The 24,468-nt window shown below is 34.9% G+C and overlaps 1 protein-coding gene across 3 annotated transcripts in view; it reads right to left on the bottom strand.

The window, feature by feature from the left end:
- Window positions 1-706: 706 nt before the first annotated feature.
- The window catches only part of LOC111544855 (olfactory receptor 5B12-like), a 54,481-nt gene continuing 30,719 nt past the window's right edge, over window positions 707-24,468 (bottom strand). Inside the window, exons 1-2 of one of the 3 annotated variants that reach the window (XM_023215547.2) lie at window positions 14,346-14,417; window positions 707-2,309 (exon numbers count right to left, since the gene is read on the bottom strand). In XM_023215547.2, coding sequence (XP_023071315.2) covers window positions 1,333-2,286 — 954 coding nt within the window. In that variant the 5' untranslated portion in view covers window positions 2,287-2,309; window positions 14,346-14,417 and the 3' untranslated portion in view covers window positions 707-1,332. Of the gene's footprint in view, window positions 2,310-4,593; window positions 4,647-14,345; window positions 14,418-24,468 lie in introns of those variants that run through there. The other 2 variants (XM_023215546.2, XM_023215545.2) reach the window with 2 other exon arrangements.

Raw genomic sequence — 24,468 nt, 5'->3', positions numbered from 1 at the left:
TGTGATTAGCCATTAGGGATCCAGTTTGCTGCTGATTCACTCTTTTCCATTGCAGTTCCACTTCCTCTCACTCACATACTCATTCATTTCCTCACCCATATTATCATCCACTCATATATTCCCTCATTCATTTATATAATTATTTAATCATTTCAATTTATTTTATTTTTTCATTGAACGGGCATTTAATGACTTCGATAGCATGGAAAACCAAGCTTGGTGAAGAATTAGAAGGTGATATATTAGTTGATGCCAGTCCACAGGAGTGCACAACTCCCTCTAGTTGCCAGTTCTAGAGATCATTTTTTAACTTACAGATGACTCCATCTTGGCTGTGATTTTGACTGTGCCTGATTGAACCCCTCTTGGTGACCAATGATATTATTTCATTTCCCTGTATCCCCCCTGAAAAGATGTCCCCTCACTGTTGATCTTGAGTTCAGTGTCTTGTTAGATGTCAAAGTCACAGTTAATAGTTTGGGGAATAGCATGAGTTCATTTTTCTCTTCTCAATGCTTCCATTCACAGAAATAATCCACACATTAATTTCCAGTTTTATAAATTCATTTTTTATTTTTGTTAAAAATTTACAGAAGCATATATGACAGGAAATGTTGCTGTCCAAGTGTTAGACATGGTTAACCTTCTGTCTAGAATTCAGATAAGAAAGAGATACAAATATGTTTTTGGACTGATTCTTGCCCTCTGAACTCTGTTTTTGATCTTTGAAATTCAGGAACTAAATACATTTAGATTATACCGTATTCCTAATTATCCAAATTCACCACTGGAACTCTTGCAATTTTTAAGCTCAGGATCCAGATAGACGTGGATAGTGGAAGATACTACTATGAACTTCTGGATTCACCACAGATGTCCTAAATGAGATTATCTGGGTTAGATCCTAGGATTCTGTCTTTTGATAATCTCTCAGGGTGATTCACAGCTGCACTAGTTTCTAAGAACAATGACTCCTTGCTGTGTACAAGAATCATGGGGTTGTTTTGAATTCTAGGAATTGAGAATACCATTCTGGTATTATACACCTATGAGGTTTACCTGCAAAGCACTTTACACTGATAGTGTGATGTAGTGTTAAATTCTATACTATCTAGGATTATAATTTTGATATTAAAATAGAAGTGGCATTTTATTTCTGGTAAAAGACATCCAAATTTTCTCTAACCTAATCATATTCCCAAAATTTGAATAGAACAGATCTCATGTGTGAAGGAAGTGCTCAGAAAAATTAAAGACAAGAAATAATGAAAATAAACTATTAGACACTGGCGATCCAGTGAAATTTCAACATGGTTTGCAAACAATTTATAATTAATGGCTTAAGCCCAATGAAGACTTTGCTTTTCCAATAACCACCCTGAATGCACTCTTGACTTCCTTGTTCCTCAGACAATAGACTAGAGGGTTAAGCATGGGGATGACCATGGTGTAGAACACAGATGAGATTTTGTCTGTGTCCATGGAATGACTAGATCTTGGCTGTAAGTACATAAAGGTGATTGTTCCATAGAAGATGGAAACAGTAGTGAGGTGATAGGCACAGGTGGAGAAGGCCTTCTTTTGTCCCTCAACTGAATGCATCCTTAGGATAGCAATAAAAATAAAAACATAAGAGTTCAAGATGATCAAGAGAGTGAAAAAGATGTTAAATGCTGCCAATACGAAGAGCACAATCTCATTTGTGTAAATATCAGAGCAAGAAAGAGCTAAGAGTGGTGGAATGTCACAGAAAAAGTGATTAACCACATTAGAATGACAGAAGGAGAGATGGAAAGTAAAAGTAACATGAATGGAGGATTGAAAGAGTCCACAGATGTAGGAGCCAGTGACTAGCAGGACACACATAGTATTTGTCATGGTTGTGGTATAATGCAGGGGCTTACACACCGCGGCATGACGGTCAAAAGCCATTGAGGCCAGGAGGAAACTTTCAATAGTGGCAAAGGCTGCAAAGAAGAACATCTGGGTGGCACATGCATTATAGGATATGATCTTATTTCCCGTGAGAAACTTCAGCATTACCTTGGGAGTGACAGCCGAGGTATAAACACAGTCCACCATAGAGAGGTTGCCGAGGAAAAAGTACATGGGAGTGTGGAGCCGGGAGTCCAACAGAATCAACATGATCATCCCAAAGTTCCCAACCAGAGTGATGAGATAAATGAGAGTAAAGATGATAAATAAAGGGATCTGAAGTTCTAGGACATCTGTTAACCCCACGAGAACGAATTCTGTCACTTCTGAAACATTATCCATCAAAGTCATTTGGGAATTATCCTGAGAGGTACCTATGAGATGAAAAAACACAAAATTATGCTAATTGAACACTCTCATGGGAACTGAAGTGTGTCCAGGTCTCGTGCTCACATGTCAGCTTCCTGTCCAGTGCAGGAGTCTGTGTGCAAGACGCTGGACCAGATTCTGGGTAGGGGTGGGTTGAGTGAGGCCATTAATGCAGAAGCAGTGTGGGTACTGGAATGTCTCTGCCGACCATGGCTGCCACAGTGGTCTGTATCATATCTCTGGGGCACATTTCAGCTTTTGTAGTGTATAGTATACTCTATTACACTAAATCACACAGCACTCTTTTCACTTCTTACCATATCTTTAAAACCCTCTTGTTTACACAAAAATCTTACTCAACAGGAAGCGAAATACAGGAAATATTTGATCATTCTTTGGTATATGATTTTGACAAGTCCTGTCACATGCAATTCCCATCTCTCATAGACACCTTAACAATCTGTTCCTAATAGCTGAAAACATGCAAAAATTCAGGGCCCTTCTCTAGGGACACCCACACTTTTCTGCCTAATTTATGAGGGCCCTTAATTGGGTGCTTCATTGGCCTCTAAAGGAAACTGCAAGATCTGTGACGCACATTCGTACTGATATGTTGGTGTCACTCAGTAACTCAAAAACCAAAGGAGCAGTTTTCAAAAGGTTGAAGCAAAGCTTTAGGTGTTTTCATCTCACAATCTTGTTGTTTTTTCTTATGGGCTGATGTTTTCATCTCCCACCATCACCTATGTCTTTGCATTATTTGTGGGGAGGGAGAATAGGGGAAGATCGAAAAAGTCACTTTTGTTCTCCTCTCGAAACTCCATGCCTTTAATCAAGTCACAGATCTCCTGCTGTATTACATAGCGTATCTGGTGATACTCACCTCCAGTGGTGGATCAGGTTACTGTGTTGCCATGTTTATAGTTCCGAGAGGCCCTTTCAATTCAAGAGACCTTCTGAATCTGCAGTCTTGAGTCATAGTCATTTCTTTTGCTTTAATAATCTTTCATATGCAAGGCAGGTGATGGTATAGCCCTTGTTGAGACTAGCCAAGGTGAACATCATTCCCCATCTGTCTCATATGCTATTCTGCCCTTATGTGACAATGAATTTGAAAGTTCTTTGAAAATTATAAAAGATACTAACAATTTTAATTAGGCAATCTGAGCCATTACTTTTTATAGCTCGTCGCATCTCTTCTTGGTTACTGCAGTATAAGCAGCCAACGATATTGAGTTTCCAAACTTTAATGTTTCTAAAGTAAATAACCTAATATTTGATATCCTCAAATAGATGTTGAAAGTGTTACAACTCCTGCAGTTCAGAAAGGGAGGTAAGATCTTTGCACTGCTATGCTTATAGCACATTCTAAATAAAAGCAAATTAGGAAGTGTGGTCTCCCTTTTGAGTGTAACCATCACCCCAACCATTTATACAAGACATCAGAGGGTAACGAGTGTGGAAATCTGGGTGCTGTAGAGCAGTTTAGTAGAGTGGAAAGAGCAGTGGACAAGGAGTCAGAGAAGACAGCTAGCCTGCAGGTTGTCTATGGTAGACTGTAACTGCTCAAGGTTTTATTTTCCTTTTGTGTATTTGTTCATAAAGAAAAATGATTAGACCTTTTAGCACCCCTTGCAATTCTAACTGGGTATGATTGTGAGGATTTTTTTTTTTTTTTTGATACTTACTTTTGTCCTAGGAACAGACAAATTGAGGATACAAAGAGTGTATGGAAAACCTTCAAGTCCAGACCATTGACTGGAAATCCACATCCAGAAAAGAATCATGCTAGAGAAACTCTTTCCCCACCTGTGGGACTCTATGCTGTGAAACAGAATCTAGGCTGTGCTCTTACAAATATCAAGGCAGTGACAGCGACCAGTCTCAGGAGAAACAATTAGCATCCTGGCAGTGGCTATCTCGGGAGGCTCCTGATCCCATGTTGGCCCTCCCCATCTGATCCTAACTGAAGACAGCAGAGAACAGTTTGCATTTGGGCTGGGAATGCTTATGAAGACATGGCGAAATGGAAGCTTTGAGGGAAGAGCCTCCAATCATCAAATCAGAAGTGCCATAGCCATGTTAAGCAGCAAAAATAAAAGCCTCACTAAAATCTCTAGCTAAGGCAATGTTAGGACTTCATGCAAACTTTCTCATATCTAGGTTTTCTCAAATATCTAGTGATATTCCCAGGATTTTTTTTTTCTTTCTTTCTTTTTTTTTTTTTTTTTTTTTAACACAATACCATTTGTCTTACAACTAGAGTGATCTGGGGATCTTTTTCCTTACTTTTTGAGCTAAGGGAATGAATTCATTCTTTCTTCTGCATAGCTGCCTCTGATCCCAAACTCCAAGGCAGAATTATCTCTCTTTCATCAATGCAGTCAAATCAGTTATTATAAATGTGAGCTGTGTGATCATGTGGCTTAGCTTCAATCCTAGTTCTGTCACCTTTTGCAGTGTGACCTTGGCTCAGTTATTTAATCTCTCCAAACCTCAGTATGTCACCTATATAAAGGAGATAATAAGAACTGTGTATCTCTTATAGGAGAACCATAAAGATGAAATGAGATGATATATATACAAAGCAGATCATGATGTCTGGAACATGTCAAGAGATCAATGCATTTAAATACTACTATTTCATCATAAATTAAAAATTAGTATATCATGTGGAACAAAATTGTGGTGCTCAAACATTACTCCGACTCTCCATATTTCCCTGTCCCCTTGCAACTAGGTGGAACCATGAACTAGCTCTATAAAATGGACTGGAGAAGAAGCAGTATGTGTTATTTTGGAGGTGAAGCTTTTGGGGTCCAGCTTCAATCTTCTGCATATGGCTGGCTAGCCAGTTATCTCAGCACCATTTATTGAATAGGTAATGCTTTCCCCATTGCTTGTTTTTGTCAGGTTTGCTGAAGATCAGATATATATAGGTGTGTGGCCTTATTTCTGGGTTCTTTATTCTGTTCCATCAGTCTATGTGTCTGTTTTTGTACTAGTGCCATGCTGTTTTGGCTACTGTAGCCTTGTAGTATAGTTTGAAGTTGGGTCATGTGATGCCCCTGGTTTTGTTCTTTTTCCTTAGGATGGCATTTTTTTCATATGCTTGTTGGCCATGTGTATGTCTTCTTTGAAAAAGTGTCTGTTCATGTACTTTGCTCACTTTTTAATAAGGTTGTTTGTTTTTTACTTATTAATTTGTTAAATTTCTTACAGATTCTGGATATTAGAACTTTGATGGATGCATAGTTTGCAAGAATTTTCTTCTGTTCTGTGAGTTGTCTTCTTGCTCTGTTGATAGTTTCTTTTCCTGTGCAGAAGCTCTTTAGTTTAATTAGGTCTTACTTAAAATTTTTTGTTTTTGTTGCAATTGTGTTTGACATCTTCATCATGAAATATTAGTTAAGGCCTATGTCCATAATGGTATTTCCTAGGTTTTTTTTTTAGGTATTACATTTACATCTTTAATTGATTTTTGTATATGGGGTAAGGAAGGGGTCCAGTTTCAATCTTCTGCATATAGCTAGTCAATTATTCCTGCACTATTTATTGAATAGGGAGTCCTTTCCCATTTCTTGTTTTTGTCACCTTGGTCAAAGATCAGACAGTTGTTGGTGTGTGACTTTTCTTCTGGGCTCTCTACTCTGTTTCATTGTTGTCTGTGTCTTTTTTTTTTTTTTTTTTTTTTTTGTACCAGTACCATGCTGTCTTGATTACCATAGCCTAGTAGGATAGTTTGAAATTGGGTAATATGATGCCTCCATCTTTATTCTTTCTTCTTGGGATTGCTTTGGCTATTCAGGCTTTTTTGGGAGTTCCATATGAATTGTGAATAGTTTTTCCTAATTTTGTGAAGTATTTCATTAATTGATTGATAGAAATAGCATTAAATCTATAAGTTGCTTTGGGCAGTATGGCCATTTTAACAATATTGATTTTTTGTATCCATGAGCAGGGAATGTTTTTTGGTTTGTTTGTTATCAATAATATATTTTAGCAGTGTCTTTTAACTCTCATTGCAGAGATCTCTCCCCTCCCTGGCTAGCTGTATTCCTAGCTACTTTATTCTTTTTGTGGCTATTGCAAATGTGATTGCATTCTTGATTTCACTCTCAGCTTGGACATTGTTGATATGTAGGAATGGTCCTACTTTTTACATTGATTTTTGTATCCTAAAATTTTTCTAAAATTGTTTATCAGATCTAGGAGCTTTTGAACAGATACCATGGGGTCTTCTCAGTATAGAATCATATCATCTGCCAACAGGAATAGTTTGACCGCCTCTCTTTCTATTTGAATGCCTTTTATTTCTTTCTCTTGCCTAGTTGCTATGGCTAGGACTTTCAGTACTATGTTGAATAGGAGTAGTGAGAGTGAACATCCTTGTCTTGCTCCAGTTCTCAAGGGAAATGCTTCCAACTTTTGCCAATACAGTATGATGTTAGCTGTGGGTGTGTCATAAATGGCTCTTATTATTTTGAAGCATGTTCTTTTAATGCCTATTTTTGAGAGTTTTTAACATGAAGTGTTTAATTTTATCAAAACCTTTTTCTACAACACTTGAGAGGATTATGAGGTTTTGTTTTTAGTTCTCTATATGTGATGAATCATATTTATTGATTTGCATATGTTGAAGCAACCTTACATCCCAGGGATAAAACCTACTTTATAATTGTAGATTAGCTTTGTGATGTGCTCTTGAATTTGGTTTGCTAGTATTTTGTATCTACATTTATCACACTTGTCAGCTTGAAGTTTTCTTTTTTGTAATTGTTGTGTCTTTGCTAGGTTTTGATATCCAAATGATACTGGTGTTATAAAATGAATTAAGAAGAAGTCTCTTCTCTTCAATTTTTTAGAATAGTTTCAGTAGGCATGGAATAATGTCTTCTTTATACATCTAGGATAATTCAGCAGTGAATTTTTCTGGTACTGGGCTTTTTCTGGTTGGTAGGCTTTTATTACTGATTCAATTTGGGGCCTTGTTACTGGTTTGTTTAGGGCTTTAATTTCTTCCTGTTTCAGTCCTGGAAGGTTGTTTGCTTCCAGGAATTTCTCCATTTCTTGTACTTTTTCTGTTTTGTATGCATAGAAGTGTTTATAATAGCATGTGAAGATTTTTATTTTTTTTTATTATACTTTAAGTTATAGGGTACATGTGCATAACGTGCAGGTTTGTTACATATGCATACTTGTGCCATGTTGGTGTGCTGCACCCATTGACTCGTCAGCACCCATCAACTCATCATTTACATCAGGTATAACTACCAATGCAATCCCTCCCCCCTCCCCGTGATAGGCCCCGGTGTGCGATGTTCCCCTTCCCGAGTTCAGGTGATCTCATTGTTCAGTTTCCACCTATGAGTGAGAACATGTGGTGTTTGGTTTTCTGTTCTTGCGATAGTTTGCTGAGAATGATGGTTTCCAGCTGTATCCATGTCCCTACAAAGGACACAAACTCATCCTTTTTTATGGCTGCATAGTATTCCATGGTGTATATGTGCCACATTTTCTTAATCTAGTCTGTCACTGATGGACATTTGGGTTGATTCCAAGTCTTTGCTATTGTGAATAGTGCCGCAATAAACATACGTGTGCATGTGTCTTTATAGCAGCATGATTTATAAACCTTTGGGTATATACCCAGTAATGGGATGGCTGGGTCATATGGAACTTCTAGTTCTAGATCCTTGAGGAATCGCCATACTGTTTTCCATAATGGTAGAACTAGTTTACAGTCCCACCAACAGTGTAAAAGTGTTCCTATTTCTCCACATCCTCTCCAGCACCTGTTGTTTCCTGACTTTTTAATGATTGCCATTCTAACTGGTGTGAGATGGTATCTCATTGTGTTTTTGATTTGCATTTCTCTGATGGCCAGTGATGATGAGCATTTTTTCATGTGTCTGTTGGCACATGAAAGGTCTGTTCATATCCTTTGCCCACTTTTTGATGGGATTGTTTGTTTTTTTTCTTGTAAATTTGTTTGAGTTTTTTGTAGGTTCTGGATATTCACCCTTTGTCTGATGAGTAGATTGCAATATTTCTGTTGGGTTGGTGATTTCCATCTTTGTCATTACTGATTTTCTTTATTTGTATCTTCTGTCTTTTTACATTAGTCTAGCTGTCTTTCATTCTTATTTATTCTTTCAAAAAACAAATCTTTTGTTTTGTTGATCTTTTTATGTTTTTTCATGTCTCAATTTCCTCGCTTATTTTGGTTATTATTTGCCTTCTGCTAGCTTTAGGATTTGTTTCCTCTTGTTTTTCTCACTTCTCAGGTGTGATGTTAGGTTGTTAATTTGAAATATCTCTAACTTTTTTTATGTGGGCATTTAGTGCTATAAATTTCCCTCTTAACACTGCTTTATTTCTGTCCCAGAGATTCTGGTGTTACATCTTTGTTCTCACAGGTTTCAAATAATTTCTTGATTTCTGTCTTAATTTCGTTATTTACCCAGAAGTTATTCAGGAGCATGGGGTTTAATTTCCATGTAATTGTATGGTTTTGAGCAATCTTCTTAGTGTTGATTTCTATTTTTATTGTGCTATCTGATCTGATAATGTGTTCTGTATCAATTGTTTTTTAAAAAATATTTGCTGAGGATGATTTTATAGCTAATTTTGTGGTCAGTTTTAGAATATGTGCCATGTGCAGATGATAAGAATGTATATTCTGTTGCTTTTGGGTGAAGAGCTCTTTAGATGTCTGTTCAATTCATTTTGTCAAGTGTTGAGTTCAGGGTTTTTGTTTTGTTTTTTGTAGAGATGGGGTTTTGCCATGTTGCCCAGGTTTGTCTTGAACTCCTGGCCTCAAGCAATCAGCCCACCTCAGCCTCCCAAAGTGCTGGGATTACAGATGTGAACCACTGCATCCAGTCAGGTCTGAGATATCTTTGTTAGTTTTCTGCTTCAGTGACCTAACACTGTCAGTGTGGTGTTGATGTCTCCTACTATTTTTGTGTGATTGTCTAAGTTCCTTTGTAGGTCTCTGAGAGCTTGGTTTGTGAATTTGTGTGCTCTTGTTTTGGGTGCATATATATTTAGGATAGTTAAGTCCTGCTGAATTAAATCTTTTACTATTATAATGCCTTTTTTGTCTTTTTTATTGTTATTGATTTGAAGTCTGTCTTGTGTAAAATCAGAATTACAACCTCTGCTTTTGTTTGTTTGTTTGCTTGGTATATTTTTCTCCATCTCTTCATTTTGAGCCTATAATTGTGGTTGCAAGTGAGGTGGATCTCTTGCAGACAGCATACAATTGGGTCTTGCTTCTTTATTCAACTTGCCACTCTGTGCTTTTTAATTGGGGGCATTTAGCCCATTTACTTTCAAGGTTATTATTGATATGCATGGATTGGATCCTGTCATGATGTCAGCTGGTTATTAAGTAGACTTGATTTTTAGTTGCTTTATAGTGTCAATGGTCTATGTACTTAAGAGTGTTTTTGTGGTGGCTAGAAACAGTATTTCACTTCCCTATTTAGCACTCCCTTAAGGACCACTTATAAGGCAGATCACTTGCTTGTCTGAAAAGGATCTTTGTCTCCCTCACTTATGATGCTTAGTTTGACTGGATATAAAATGCTTGGTTGGGGTTTCTTTTCTTTAAGAATGCGTGTCCACTGTTAACCTGATGGGGTTTCCTTCATAGGCACCCACTCCTTCTGTCTAGCTACCTTTAATGTTATTTTTTCATGTTGACCTTGGAGAATCTGACACTTATGTGTCTTAAGGATGGTCATTTTGTATAGTGTAGTATTTCACAGGGGTTCTATGCATTTCCTGAGTTTGAATGTTGGTCTCATTAGTGGGGTTGGAAAATTTTCATGGATAATGTCTTCAAATATGTATTCCCTGTTTCTTTCTTTCTCACCCTCTGTTTTAGGGATGCCAATAGTCTTAGATTTGGTCTCTTTATGTAATTCTATATTTCTCAGAGGTTATTTTTTTTTCTTTATTTTTTTCCAACTGAGTTAATTTAGAGAACCAGTCTTTAAGCCCTGGGATTCTTTCCTCAAGTCGGTTTATTCTGCTGTTAATACTTGTGATTGTACTGTGAAATTCTTGAAGTGAATGTTTCAGCCCTATCAAATCAGTTTGGTTGTTTTTAAAAAAAAACATGGCAAACTTGAATTTCAGTTTCTGTGTCACTTTATCATATTATTTAGATCCCTTGAATTGGATTTCAACTTTCTCCTGAATCTTGATGATCGTCATTCCTATTTGTAGTCCAAATTATATGTTTGTCCTTTCAGACAAATTACCACAAGTAAGTATAACATTATGATGAGTTTGATGTTAGCTGGGGGTTTTCACACAGTCTGTACTGTGTTGAGGTACATTCCTTCTATACTTAGTTTCCATAGTGTTTTTTTCTTTATCATGAACGGATGTTGAATTTTATCAGGTGCCTTTTCTGCAGTGATTCAAATGATCATATAATTTTTATCCTTTATTATGTTAATGTGGTATGTTTACAGAATTGATTTTTGTATGTTGAACCATCTTTGCATTCTAGGGATAAATCTCCCTTGATCATGGTGAATGATCCTTTTAAGTTGCTGATGAATCTGGTTTGCTAGTGTTTTGGTTTGAATAGATTTTTTATCTATGTTAATCAGGAATATTCATCTGTAATTTTCTTTACTTGTAGTGTCGTTGTTTGGTTTTAGTATCCAGGTAATGCTGGCCTCATAAAATAAATTTGAAAACATTCTTTATTCTTCAATATTTGAAATAATTTGAGAAAGATTCATATTAGTTCTTTAAACGTTTGGTAGATTTCAATAGTGAAGCAAACAGTTTCTGAGTTGTCCTTTGATGGGAGAATTTGTATTATTTATTCAATATCTGTACCTGTTATTGGTCTGTTCAGATTTTCTACTTCTTCATGATTCAATCTTGGTAGACTATATGTGTCTAGGAATTTATTCTTTCTTTCAGGTTATCCAATTTGTTGGCATATAATTGTTTACAGTAGTCACTGATTATCCTTTGCATTTCTTTGGTATTAGTTCTGATGTCTCTTATCTCTAAATTTTAGTCTTCTTTATTTTTGTCTTAATTAGTCTAGATGAAGGTTTGTCAATTTTCTTAATCTTTTCAAGAAATCAATTATTACTTTTATTGATCATTTCTATTGTATTTTCTAGTCTCTAAATTGTTTATCATTGCTCTCATCTTTATAATTTCCTTGCTTTTACTAATTTTGGGCTTATAGTATTTTTCTTTTTCCTAATTTCTTGAGCTGTAAAATTATATTATTTGCTTAAGTTATTTCTTCTCTTTTGGATGAAATGAAATATTTGTTGCTATGAACTTCCCTCTTAGAACTGCATTTGCTATATCCCATAAGTTTTGTAAAATTTTATTTCCATTTGTGTTTGTCTCAAGATATTTTTAAATTTATTCTTTGACTAATTAGTTGTTCAGGAACATGCTGTTTAATTTCCATATATTTGTGAACTTTCTGAAATTCTGCCCATAATTGATTTCTAGTTTCATACCATTGTGGTTGGAAATATAACTGCTATAATTTCAACCTTCTTACATTTATTAATATTTTTTTATAACCTAAGATATGATCTACCCCTGGAGAATGTTCTGTATGTGCTTGAGAATAATGTGTATTCTGCTACTGTTGGATGAAATGTTGTTTATATTTGTTAGGTCCAGTTGGTTGAAAATGTAGTTCAAGTCCAATGTTTTGTTTTACTGATTTGTTGTCTGAATGATTTGTTTATTGTTGAAAAAGGGATAACGAAGCCTTCTATTATTCCTATATCGCAGGCTATCTCTTTCTTAATATCTATTAATATTTGCTTTATATATTAGGTACTCCAATATAGGGTGTTCATATATGTATATTTACAATTGTTTTATCCTCTTGATGGACTTACCTCTTTGTCATTATATAATGACCTTTTTTCTCTTTATAGCTTTTTAACTTAAAATTTATTTTATCTGATATATATACACATATATGTGTGTATATATATACATATATGTGTATGCACACACATATACACACACACACACACATATATATACATATATGTATATAGCTATTCCTGCTTTCTTTTCATTTGCATTTCCATAGAAAATCTTTTTCCCTCTCTTTACTTTCAATCTATGTGTGTCCTTAAAGGCAAAGTGAATCTCTTGAGTCTCTTGTCAGCACAATTTAATTGTATCTTTTAAAAAATCCTTCCAGCTACTCTATATCTTTTGACTGGAGAATTTAGTCCATTTACATTCAAGGTAAATTAATAGGTAATAACTTTTACTGACACTTTATTAATTTATTTTGGTTGTTTTGTAAATCCTTTCTTTCTTCTCTCTTGCTGTTTTCCTTTGCGATTAGATGATTTTCTATAGCAGTATGCTTTCATTTCTGATTTTCTATCTTTTGTTTATATTCCACAGTTATCTTTCTTGTGGTTATTATGAGGCTTACATACAACATCATATAACAATCTGTTTCAAATTGATAATAGCTTCCACCACATAGAACTCTAGATTTTTATTTTTGTCCACACTCCATATTTTATGTCACAATTCATTATTGTATATCCATTAACATATTAATATTCTTTAATTATGGTTATTCTTAATACTTTTGTGTTTTAACTTTTATACTAGAATTAAAATTGATTAACACACTGCCACTACAGTATTATGGTATTCTGTATTTATCTATGGACTTACCTTTATTTTATACTTTCATATGCTTTCATATTGCTTTTAGTATCTTTTCTTTTTCTTTTCTTTTCTTTTTTTTTCCTTTGAGATGGAGTCTCCCTCTGTCGCACCCAGGCTGGAGTGCAGTGGCATGATCTCAGCTTCCTGAAACCTCCTCCTCCCAGGTTCAAGTGATTCTCCTGCCTCAGCCTCCTGAGTAGCTGGGATTACAGGTGCTTACCACCACGCCCAGCTAAATTTTTGTATTTTTGGTAGAGATAGGGTTTCACCATGTTGGCCAGTCTGGTGTCAAACTCCTGACATCAGATGATACACCCACCTTGGCCTCCCAAAGTGCTGAGCCACCACACTCCGCCATGTCTTTTCATTTTAATTTAAAGTACCTCCTGTAGCATTTATTGTAAGGCTGGTCTTGTGGTGATGAACTCTGTCAGCTTTTGCATTCTGAAAAGGTCTTTAGCTCTCCTTCATTTTTGAAAGACAGTTTTTCTAGGTATCGTATTTTTAACTGGTAGTTTCTATTTCTTTTAGCACTTTGGAGATTTTATCCCCTTCCTCTGACCTGCAACATTTCTTCTGAAAAACCCGTTGGTAGTCTAATGGAAGCTCACTTGTACTTCACTAATTATTTTTGTCTTGCTGCTTTCAAAATTCTCTTTGTCCTTGGCTTTTGACAGTTTGATTATAATATGTCTTTGGGTAATCCTATTTGAGGTGCTTTGGGCTTCATAAATGTGGGATATTCATTTTCTTCCCCAGATTTGGGAACTTGGGGCCATAACATATTTAAATAAGTCTTTTGCTCTTTTCTCTATCTTTTGACTCCCTGAAACTCCCATAACATGTATATCATTTCAATTGATTTTGCATTCTAAGTCCCTTAGCCTTCCTTCACTTTTTTACTCCTTGTTTTTTCCTCTGACTGTATAATGTCAAGTGAGTTGTCTGTAAGTTTACTGATTCTTTCTTCTGCTTGATGAAGTCTTCTGTTTAATCCCTCTAATAAATTTTTCAGTTCAGTTATTTTTTTCTTCACGTTTAGAATTTCTATGTGTTTCATCTTTATCATTACTTTTTGTTATATTCTTATTTTGTTCCTGTATTATTTCCCTGATTTTCTTTTATCGTCTATGTTCTCTTATAATTCACTTAGCTCCTCTAAGATCATTATTTTTAATTCTTTCACAAGAAAGTTATAGATATACATTACATTAGGGGCAGTATTGTTTAAAGAGAGCTAAGTTCCCTCCTTGGGGTCCTTCAAGGATCACTTCTACACAGATTAAAAACACTCTGAGAGACATAAAAACTTAAAATGTTATTATACTCACAGGTCTTAAAGAAGAGGCACAGTATTACCAGAGGGTCACATAATTCACCGAAAACTGTGGGTTTAGCTTGGTTGTCAGGAAAACAGATAGAGGAGATAACTCATGGGTGAGCACTTCTATTGGGGGTAGTCACAGGTGGTGCAGCCATAGCATGAAGGAAGTATTTTCGTTGGTTAATTTAAATGTAACTAGGTCAAAACAGGGAAAAGAAGGCATAACATGGAAAGGTCATCATATGACTTATTGTCTGGCCACATATGTTGAGGGGTGAGTGCTTGGTAGTGGATAATGACTAGGTAAAAGTTTAAAACAAGCAGAGACAATGCAGCTGCTTTGGAGCCACTGAGGCAACAAAGGATAGCCTTATATTACATTTCATTACTGGACATGTATTTCATTCCTTTGATTGTGTTTCCTGATTCTTTGTGTTTCTTGTAGCTTTGCCTTGGTGTCTGTGTTTGAATAAAAAGCCCCCTTTTCCAGTCTTTACAAACTGGCTTTGGCAGCATGCTGAAAGACTAGAAGACTGAATATATGCTCCACTTTCTCCTCCCTCCAAGAGAAAATTTTTAGACTGAGACAATCTCTCAGTTGGTGCTGAGCTGTAACTTGAGAAAAGAGCTGATACAGTGAAGTGAAATTGCTCTTTTTACATGTTTCAATGTGACTGTTCTTAGTTTCATACTTGTCTGGGGGTACTGCAACTATTTAACTAGATTCTGCACTTCTCATAAAGTTATTTTGATCCACACATCATTGCTAAATTGGTGTTTCTGTGGAAGACAAAGCTGGGCCTTTCTACTCTGCCATCTTGCTGGCATCTCTATATCCTGACTCTTAAATTCTTTTTTGTACTTTCTATCTCTTTGCTCTCTGAACTGTATTTTGAATATTTTACAATTCTTCTGTATTTGTCAATTTAACTTTGTCTAGTTTAATATTTATCCCCTCAATCAAAAATTTGGTAAAATTGTTGTGAATGCATATTTTTTTCTGTTATCTTATTGGTTTTCTTTTCATATTTCACATTACTATTTTTTGTTTCATTTGTTTCTGACTCTTAAATGAGATTAGAATCCATCTAAAATGCACAGTCTTAACCATCTTTCCAAAATTCTGTGTCACATTAATTAACTTTTCTATGTATTACTTTCCTCATCTGTACAACTGAAAAAATAGTATTTTTCTCCTTTTATAATAGATGAATAAAATAAAATAGATTATATAGAATACTTAGTGTAATGTTTGCTTCAGACTAAGTACTCATTCTCCTCTTAGATAGCTTTGCACATATGCAAAGCTTTAGAACTTGTGATCACTTTATAATAAATATGTTCTACCATGTGCTCAGAATTAAAATATAAAGTTCCCTAGCTTTAACACAAAGGCATAGCTTGAATCTCTTTGACCTAATTCACTTAATGAGAACTGAATTCTGACTTTATAATAGTTTCTGTGTTAATCACTGTTATTAAAAAGTGAATAACATGATTACTTATTGTGGGGGTGGAGTCAATAAACTCTGTAAATAAGCTCCCAAATAGTAATAAGCAATATCATTAAAATCTCTATAATATGTTATGAAATCACCATGAAAATGTTCAGAATGTGCCAGAGCACCCTACATGAATTTTCTTTCTTCTGTGAGTTGCCACAGTGAGACAAAACATATAAAATGTTCATCTAATTAAAGTTATTTTTGAAAAATAATTAATTTCTGTGTTCCACTAAAATACCAAGAAGCCAATGCACTGCCCACTCTCATATATACTTGCAGGTATAAAGCAACATGAAATGACTCTTTTTCATCTAGAAATTCAGATATGCAGGCATGTGTATAAAATCGTACTACAAAACACAAGATCAATTATAACCCTAGCACTGTTCATAAAGAGCTGGATATACATTTGCCATGGTCATATCTTCTTAATTTACAAAATGAGATACCTTCTATCCCTCCTCATAGGATATGCTCCTACTCTTATGTTGCAATGAAAATGACAGTAGTTTGATAGCATAAAAGATATTAATATTTTTAAATCAGGCAATCTGAGCTATTACTTTTCACGGTATACTTAATCTCTTACAGGTTACTGTTCCACAATTTCTATTATGGTAATATTTTATAATTACTCTCCCTTTATTAATTTTTAAAAACTTTTTGACACATTGTTTTCCTGGTTTCATTTAGTTCTTTGTTCAAGATTTCCTTTAGCTCTATGAACAGATTTAAGATATTTGTCTTAAAAATTCCAAAAAGTACAGAACACCAGTTAAAAATAATACATCTAAATGAGCATAAAGATATATTATATTCATGGATTGGCAGACTTTAAGATGACTATTTTCCAGACTTCATATGATCTCAACTGAAACTCAAATGAGCTTTTTTGGGGGTAAATACTGACAAACTGGTTATAGCTTTATGCGTGACAGCAAATCTAGCAGAATAGACAAAATAATTATAAAAGAACAAAGCTGCAGCATGTACATGACCTGGTTTCATGTCTTACCATTATAATAGAAGTCAAGACAATATGGTATTGGGCAAAAGGTAGACACATAAATCGATGGAATTGATTACAGGATACAGAAATTGACCCACAGGTAGATAGTAAATTGAATTTTGTGAAAGATGGAAAGACAGACCAATGGAGAAAACATGCTATGTTTTGAGCATTTGTTCCTCCAGAACCCAGGTTGAAATGTAATTGCCATTGTGATGGTATTGAAAGGTGGAATCTTTCAGAGATATTTAAGTCATGAAGGCTGTACCCTATCAATAGACTAATGCTATTATCACCAGAATGGGTTCATTATTGCAGGGGTGAGCTTGCCCCCTCTTGCTCTCTCTTGCCTTCTCTTTGCGCTTCCGTCATGAAATGATGCAGCAAGAAGCCCCTCACCAAATGACAGCCCCTTGGATCTTAGAGTTCCCAGCCTCTAGAACAGCGAACCAATACATTTCTGTTCATTATAAATTAATTATCCAGTCTGTGCTATTTGATTATAGCAGCCAGCACAAACGAACAAAGACAAAATATGTTCTCTCAACAAACTCTGCCACAACAGTTGTTTGTCCATATGCCAAAAAAGGAACTAAATGTAGAGTGTAAACTGAAACTGTATGTTCCCATAAACCTCTTTAAAAATGTTTGTAAAAATCTTTATTGAGAATAATAATTGCTTAACCTTTAAGCAGATGATGATGAAGTAATTTAATTTTATTACAAATGTATGACATAATCTCATTGAAGGTAGATGAGAAAAAAACGTTGATCTAAGTAACATTGGAAAACAGTGTGTTGACCAAAAGCTTTGTCTAAAAGTAAAAGGAATTATACATAAATATAGTTCCGTTGTTGCTAAAATTGCTTCTCATTATGATGAACAATTATGGAACTGCCTTACTTGTGTATTGGAGTCAAAAAATAAGTCTATAAATAGGGGTTGTCAAGAGCTAGGTTTCTAACTGTCAGAAAGGGAAGTCATAGTTAAGAAAGGGGGAAGATTAAATGAACTGGATTGGAGTCAGAAATATTGATATGAAGCCATGTTTAGCTTAATAGCAATAGGATATAGATATAAACACACATATACTTTCTAGATATAAAAATAAGTATAGTTGTGTGCATATATTAATATGTATGTATTCTATATATAGTAGCTCAATCTGAAAGAGGACCTAAAAGAAATTAAACACCAAGAGCTGCAGACACACCCTGCAGTGTGTTGTTGATTGAGCCAATAAACAAATGAATGGAAGAGACAAATTTTGCTACAAAAGAATTAGATGTATCTTAGTTTCACAACACCTGGAGTGTGAGCTGGACTTAGTGACTTCTTTCTAAAGAATAGAGTATAGAAAAGCTTTAAAAACTAATCTATGATGGAAAAACTTAGGAAATTTTTTCTAGTACATATGATCATGTTAACATTAGTGATCAAGTCATGTTAATAGAATATACTCTTGATGTGATGTCATGAGAATAGAATTTTATCTCAGAGGTATTTCTCCCCAAACCCATTACACCAGTCAAATCATTAAAAAAAAAACTTCAGAAAATGTCAAATGGTAAGCGTTCTGTGAAATTCCTGATTAGCACTCCGTGAAATTGTCAAGATCATCAAAAACAGAGAAAGACTGAGAACTTGTCACAGAGAATTAGAGATTAAAGACACGTGACAAGTAACTGTAAGAAAAGCAAAAGCATATTAGTGGAAAACTAATGAAATCCGAATAAAGCCTGAAATTTAAAATATAACATTGTAGTAATCTTGGTTTCTTAGCTTTGACAAATACCATAATATGAGATTATAATGTAGGGGAAAACAGAGGAGGGTTTATATTCAATTCTCATGACTGCAGTGACAAATTATCACAAATTTAGAAACTTAACATATTTATTTCACAACTCTGAACTTCAGAAGTTCAAAAACAGTTTCACTGGGCCAAATTAATTGTTGGCAGTGATATGTTCCCACAGGAGGCTCTAAGGGACGATCCATTTATTGCCTCTTCATAAGACAGAAATAAATATCTGTGTCGTACTATAATGCCACACAAACACCAGCATCTTAGCACATACAAGTGCAGTCTTACAAACACTGAGATATTCAAGCATCTAATTGTACAGAGACAAAAAAGAAGATATAGGTGCACACTCCTGGGAGTAGTTTTTATATAGTATAGAGCTCCTTGAGGATCAAAAGAAAAAGCATAAAAAATTGTACATTATATTAGCATATTGAATTTATGCTATCTTTTTCACTGATAGAAATTTTCATGTTTATATTCTATCTGTACATTTAAAAACATTTCAGTTAATTGTGTGATTTGCATGTATGAAGTAATTTTACAAATATAATCATACATTACACTTTTATATAATCAGATTCAATTTCTTTTTGTGATTTACTAAATAGCATTTATTTGATGTGTGACTTGTCACTTAATGACATATTATTTCAAACTAAAAATTATGAGATGATTCATTTAGTGATGAGATTCCCAGGAAATCACCGGTCCAAAGGTGGGGCATGCAAGCACTGAGAATGTAGATTTTAAAATTTCAGCAAAGCAGAAAATAAGCTGCAATTGTTGAAATATGCTACATGCCTCTGAAGAAGGTTTATATTATGGTTCCGATATTCAATATATTGATACAATTGGGCTCAGCTTAATTATTTTAATCATTCACTTAACAAATAATTAGTGATAATCTACAATGAAACAGATATCTATTTAGGTACTGAGCAGGATCATGCAAACAAAACAAAAGTCACTGCTCTTAAGAAGTTTAAGTTCTGATTTGGGAATGATAAATGAAAAGTGATCAAATAAACATACAGTAGGGAGTGCTGATAAGGACTGTGAAGAATAATGCAGGGCGACAGGACAGTACACATGGTGAGGGGAGAGGGACTTATATAAAGGTGGTCAGAGAAGACTTTCATGATTTGTTAACATTTATTTGAGTAAAGGCCTGAGTGGAGGAAGAAAAATTTCCACATAGAGGGAACAGCTAGTGCAAATGTCCTGAGGCAGGAGTGTATTTGGAGATGTGAAGAAATATCAAGGAGAGTGATGTGAATGGATAGAGACAAAACGCTGGAGAAGTGACAAGAGATGATGTAGCTCAACTAAATTAAAAATTAATGGGCAACATTAACTATTTCAAAGCCCTTACAGAGAGAAAATATGTAGAAAATTATTATCTCAGGCCATAAATAGAGTGAATGTTGGTGGTCATGTATGGATAAATTGAAAATGCCTTTATTTTCTCTTAATTTTTATTATCCTCTGGCTATTTTATCCTTTTGAAAAGTGTAATGTATCATTTATGATTTCTTTGAGCAGTGCTTTGTAGTTCTCCTTGTAGAGAACTTTCACTTCCTTCGTTAGATATATTACTAGGTATCTTTTGTTTTTGTTATTGTAAATGGGATGTATTCTTGATTTGGCTCTCAGCTTGAATATTATAGTGTATAGAAATACTACTGATTTTTCTAGATTGATTTTTGTATCCAGAAACTTTACTGAAGTCATTAATCAGTTGCAGGACCCTTTGGTGGAATCTTTAGGGTTTTATAGATATAGAATCATATCAACTTGGAAAAAAGATAGTTTACTGACTTCCGGTTCTATTTGGATGTCTTTTATTTCTTTCTCTTGCCTGATTGCTCTGGCTAAAACTTCCAATACTATATTGAGTAAGAGTGGTGGCAGAGGGCATTCTTTTCTTGTTCTAGTTATCAAGGGGAATGCTTCATGTTTTTGCTTGTTCAGTATAATGTTGACTCTGGGTATGTCATAGATGTCTTTTATTATTTTCAGGTACATTCATTCAATGCCTAGTTTGTTGAGGATTTTTATCACGAAGGGATGCTGGATTTTATAAAAAATCTTTTTTGTTATCTATTAAATTAATCATATGGTTTTTGCTTTTAATTAAGCTTTTGCAGTGAATCACACTTATTGACTTGCATATATTGAAACAATCTTGCATTCCAGGAGTAAAGCCTACTTTATTATGGTGAATTGATTTTTTGATGAACTGTTGAATTCAGTGTGATAGTATTTTGTTAAGGATTTTTGTGTCCATGTTCATCAGGGAAACAAGTAGAAAAAAATCCATGCTCATGGATTAGAGGAATCAATATTGTCAAAATGGCCATATTGCCCAAAGCAATCTGCAGATTCAATGCTATTCCTATCAAACTGCCAACATCATTTTTCACAGAACCAGAAAAAACTATTCTTAAATTCACTGGAATCAAAAAAGAGCTTGAATGGCCAAAGCAATCCAAAACAAAAACAACAAAGCCAGAGGCATCATATTTCCCAACTTTAAAGTATACTATAAGGCTACAATAACCAAAACAGCATGGTACAGAAACAGACACATAGACCAATGGAACACAATAGGAAACCCAGAAAGAAAGCTACTCACCTACAGCCGTCTTATCTTCAACAAAATCAACAAAAATAAGCAATGAAGAAAGGACTCAGTATTCAATAAATGGTGTTGGAATACCTAGCTAACCATACTGAAACTGGAAGAATGAAATTGTACCCCTAATTTTACTATGTGCAAAATTTAACTAAAAATGGATTCAAGACTTAAATGTAAGACCTCAAACTATGAGAGTCCTGGAAGAAAACATCATTCTGTGCATTGGCCTTGGAAAAGAATTTATGACTAAAACTTCACAAACAATTACAACAAAACCAAAATTTGGCAAGTGGGACCTAATTAAATCAAAGAACCTTTGTACAGCAAAAGAGATGATCAAACTAAAGAGCTTTTACAGAGCAAAAGAAACTATCAACAGAGTAAACAGACAGTCTACAGAATGGAAGGAAATATTTGCTAATTTTGCATCTGACAAAGGTTGAATATCCAGAATATATAAGAAACTTAAACAATTAAACAAGTAAAAAATAAATAATCCCATTTAAAAATGAGAAAAAGACACTTTTCAAAAGAAGATATACAAGCTACCAACAAACATGAAAAAATACTTAACATCATTAATCATCAGAGAAATGCAAATCAAAACCACGGTGAGATACTTTCTCACATCAGGTAGAATGGCTATTATTAAGAAATCAAAAAAGAACAGATGTTGGTGAGGTTGTGGAGCAAAGGGGACAATTATACATTGTTGGTGAGAATGTAAATTAGTGCAGCCACCATGAAAAGCAGTTTGGAAATTTTTCAAACAACTTAAAACAGAGCTGTCATTCAACCCAGCAGTCCCATTACCGGGTATATAACCAAAAGAAAGCAAATTGTTACACCAAAAAGACATATATACACTCATATGTTCATTGCAGCACTATTCACAATAATAAAGAGATGGAATCAACCAAGGTGTCCATCAATGGTAGACTGGACAAAGAAAATGTGGTACATAAACACCATGGAATACTACACAGCAATAACAAATAGTGAAAATCATATACTTTGCGGCAACATAGATGTGGCTGGAGGCCATTATCTTAAGCACAGTAATGCAGGATTATAAAACCAAATACTACACATTCTCACTTATAAGTGCGAGCTGAACGATGGGTACTCATGGACATAAAGATGGCAACAATAGATACCAAAGACTACTAGAGGAAGGCACACAAGGACTGACAAACTAACTGTTGGGTACCATGCTCAGTACCTGAGTGGCAGGATCTTCTGTACTCCAAACCTCAACATCACAAAATATACTCATTTAACAAACTTGTACATGTACTCCCTGAATCTTAAATAAAAGTTGAAAAAAAAAATAAAACTTTTTGTCTTTTATGTAAAGAAAATGTAATATAAAAATGTATGTTCTATGAAATGATTTAAAGACAGAAATATTAATCATTTAAAGTACTTTAGCTATGTATCTCCCAATAAAATATGCTAACAATATGAACCAATACTTTCATTGAAAGCCATAGCACTTTTATCTCAAACAATAATGCTTAGAATATTCAACTTAAGAAAAAAGTAACAGTAGTCAAAAATTTATATTTGAATACCAGAATTAACTAAATTATTTTTATTAAAACCCTAGCCACATTCCCTTTACCTCTGGCTAAGTTTTCACTCCCATGTATATGTGCCCACAGGAGTCACATGTATGCATTTCTGTTCATGGGTTTGTTTTTCACGAGTTTTTACATGTATGTTACTTGTGTCATATGATAGAGAAAATGCATATGAAGAGCGAATAAATTACGTCTTCCTAATGCATTTTTTTGAACTACATTACTTTATGCTTTCCTTATGCCATTTTTATTCAGGTATTACATTTCTAATCGTTATATTTCCCTTTTCTAGACAACAGACTTTTGAAGAGGTAAGGATATAATTTCCAGAAATTAACTGAAGTGTAGGCCTTAAAATGTCATGAGGTGCCTGGAGAATTTCAGAAAGGAATGAAACTAGGTATTATACAGGATATCAGGATATCATTATCCTGAAATGTTAAACTCACAATCCTAGAGACAATTATGCCTTCTCAACAATTTTCTCGAACGTACTCTTCACCTCCTTGTTCTTCAGGCTTTAGACCACAGGGTTCAGCATGGGGAAGACGATAGTATAAAACACACTGCAATTTTGTCTGTGTCAATGGAATGACTGGAGCTGGGCTGTATATACATCAAGATAATAGTACCATAGAAGATGGCAACTGCAGTGAGGTAGGAGGCACAAGTGGCCAAAGCCTTCTGGTATCCTGCACCATCTTTAGGATGGTGATAAATATGAATAAGTAGGATATAAAGATAACTAGAAGGGCAAAGAGGATATTGAAGCTGGTTACACAAACAAGAACCACTTCATTCACATGTCTATCAGAGCAAGACAGAGCCATGGCTGCTGGAACCTCACAGAAAACGTGATGGACTTCATTGGACATACAGAAAGAGACTGAATGTTTCCCCACTGTGAATGGAGGCATTCAGGGAACCACCCATGTATCAACCTATGGCCAGGCATGTACACACACTTGTCATCATGGTGGTGGTGTAATGCAGGTGTTTGCACACTGCTGCATAGTGGTCAGAGGTCATTAAGGCCAATAGTAAATGTACTACACTGGCAAAGGAATCAGAAAGGAATGTCTGAGCAGCCCACACAGTATAGGAAATGATTTCGTCTTCTCTAAGGAGCCCAGATATGACCTTTGGAGTGACAACTGAAGAGTAAAAAAAGTCTACCAGAGACAGATTACTGAGGAAGAAGTATGTTTGATTGTGGAGTTGAGAGTACCAGAGAATTGAAATGGTCATCCCCAAGTTTCCAACTACATTGATGAGATAGATGAAAACAAACGTGATAAAGAAGGGGACCTACAGTTCTGGGACATCGCTTAGTCCTAAGAAGATGAACTGTGACACTTCTGTACTGTTCTACATCAGTGTTATTTGGAAGCAGGAGACACCCTATATGAATGAGAAATAAAGGAACAGAGCATTAAAGGCAGTAGAGGTTGTAGTGAAATTAAAATGTCTATATACATTATGTACTATTTCATTATAGCAACAATATGTGTTTCATGATTTTCCATAATGAAAGCATGAAGTTAACAACAAGATTTAGTGGATTGATTATCAATACAGCCCTAG

This window comes from Piliocolobus tephrosceles, chromosome 13, assembly GCF_002776525.5.
Source record: "Piliocolobus tephrosceles isolate RC106 chromosome 13, ASM277652v3, whole genome shotgun sequence".
Lineage (NCBI taxonomy): Eukaryota > Metazoa > Chordata > Mammalia > Primates > Cercopithecidae > Piliocolobus > Piliocolobus tephrosceles.
Note: the sequence above shows the minus strand (reverse complement) of the source record. Positions and strands in the feature narration are given on the sequence as shown.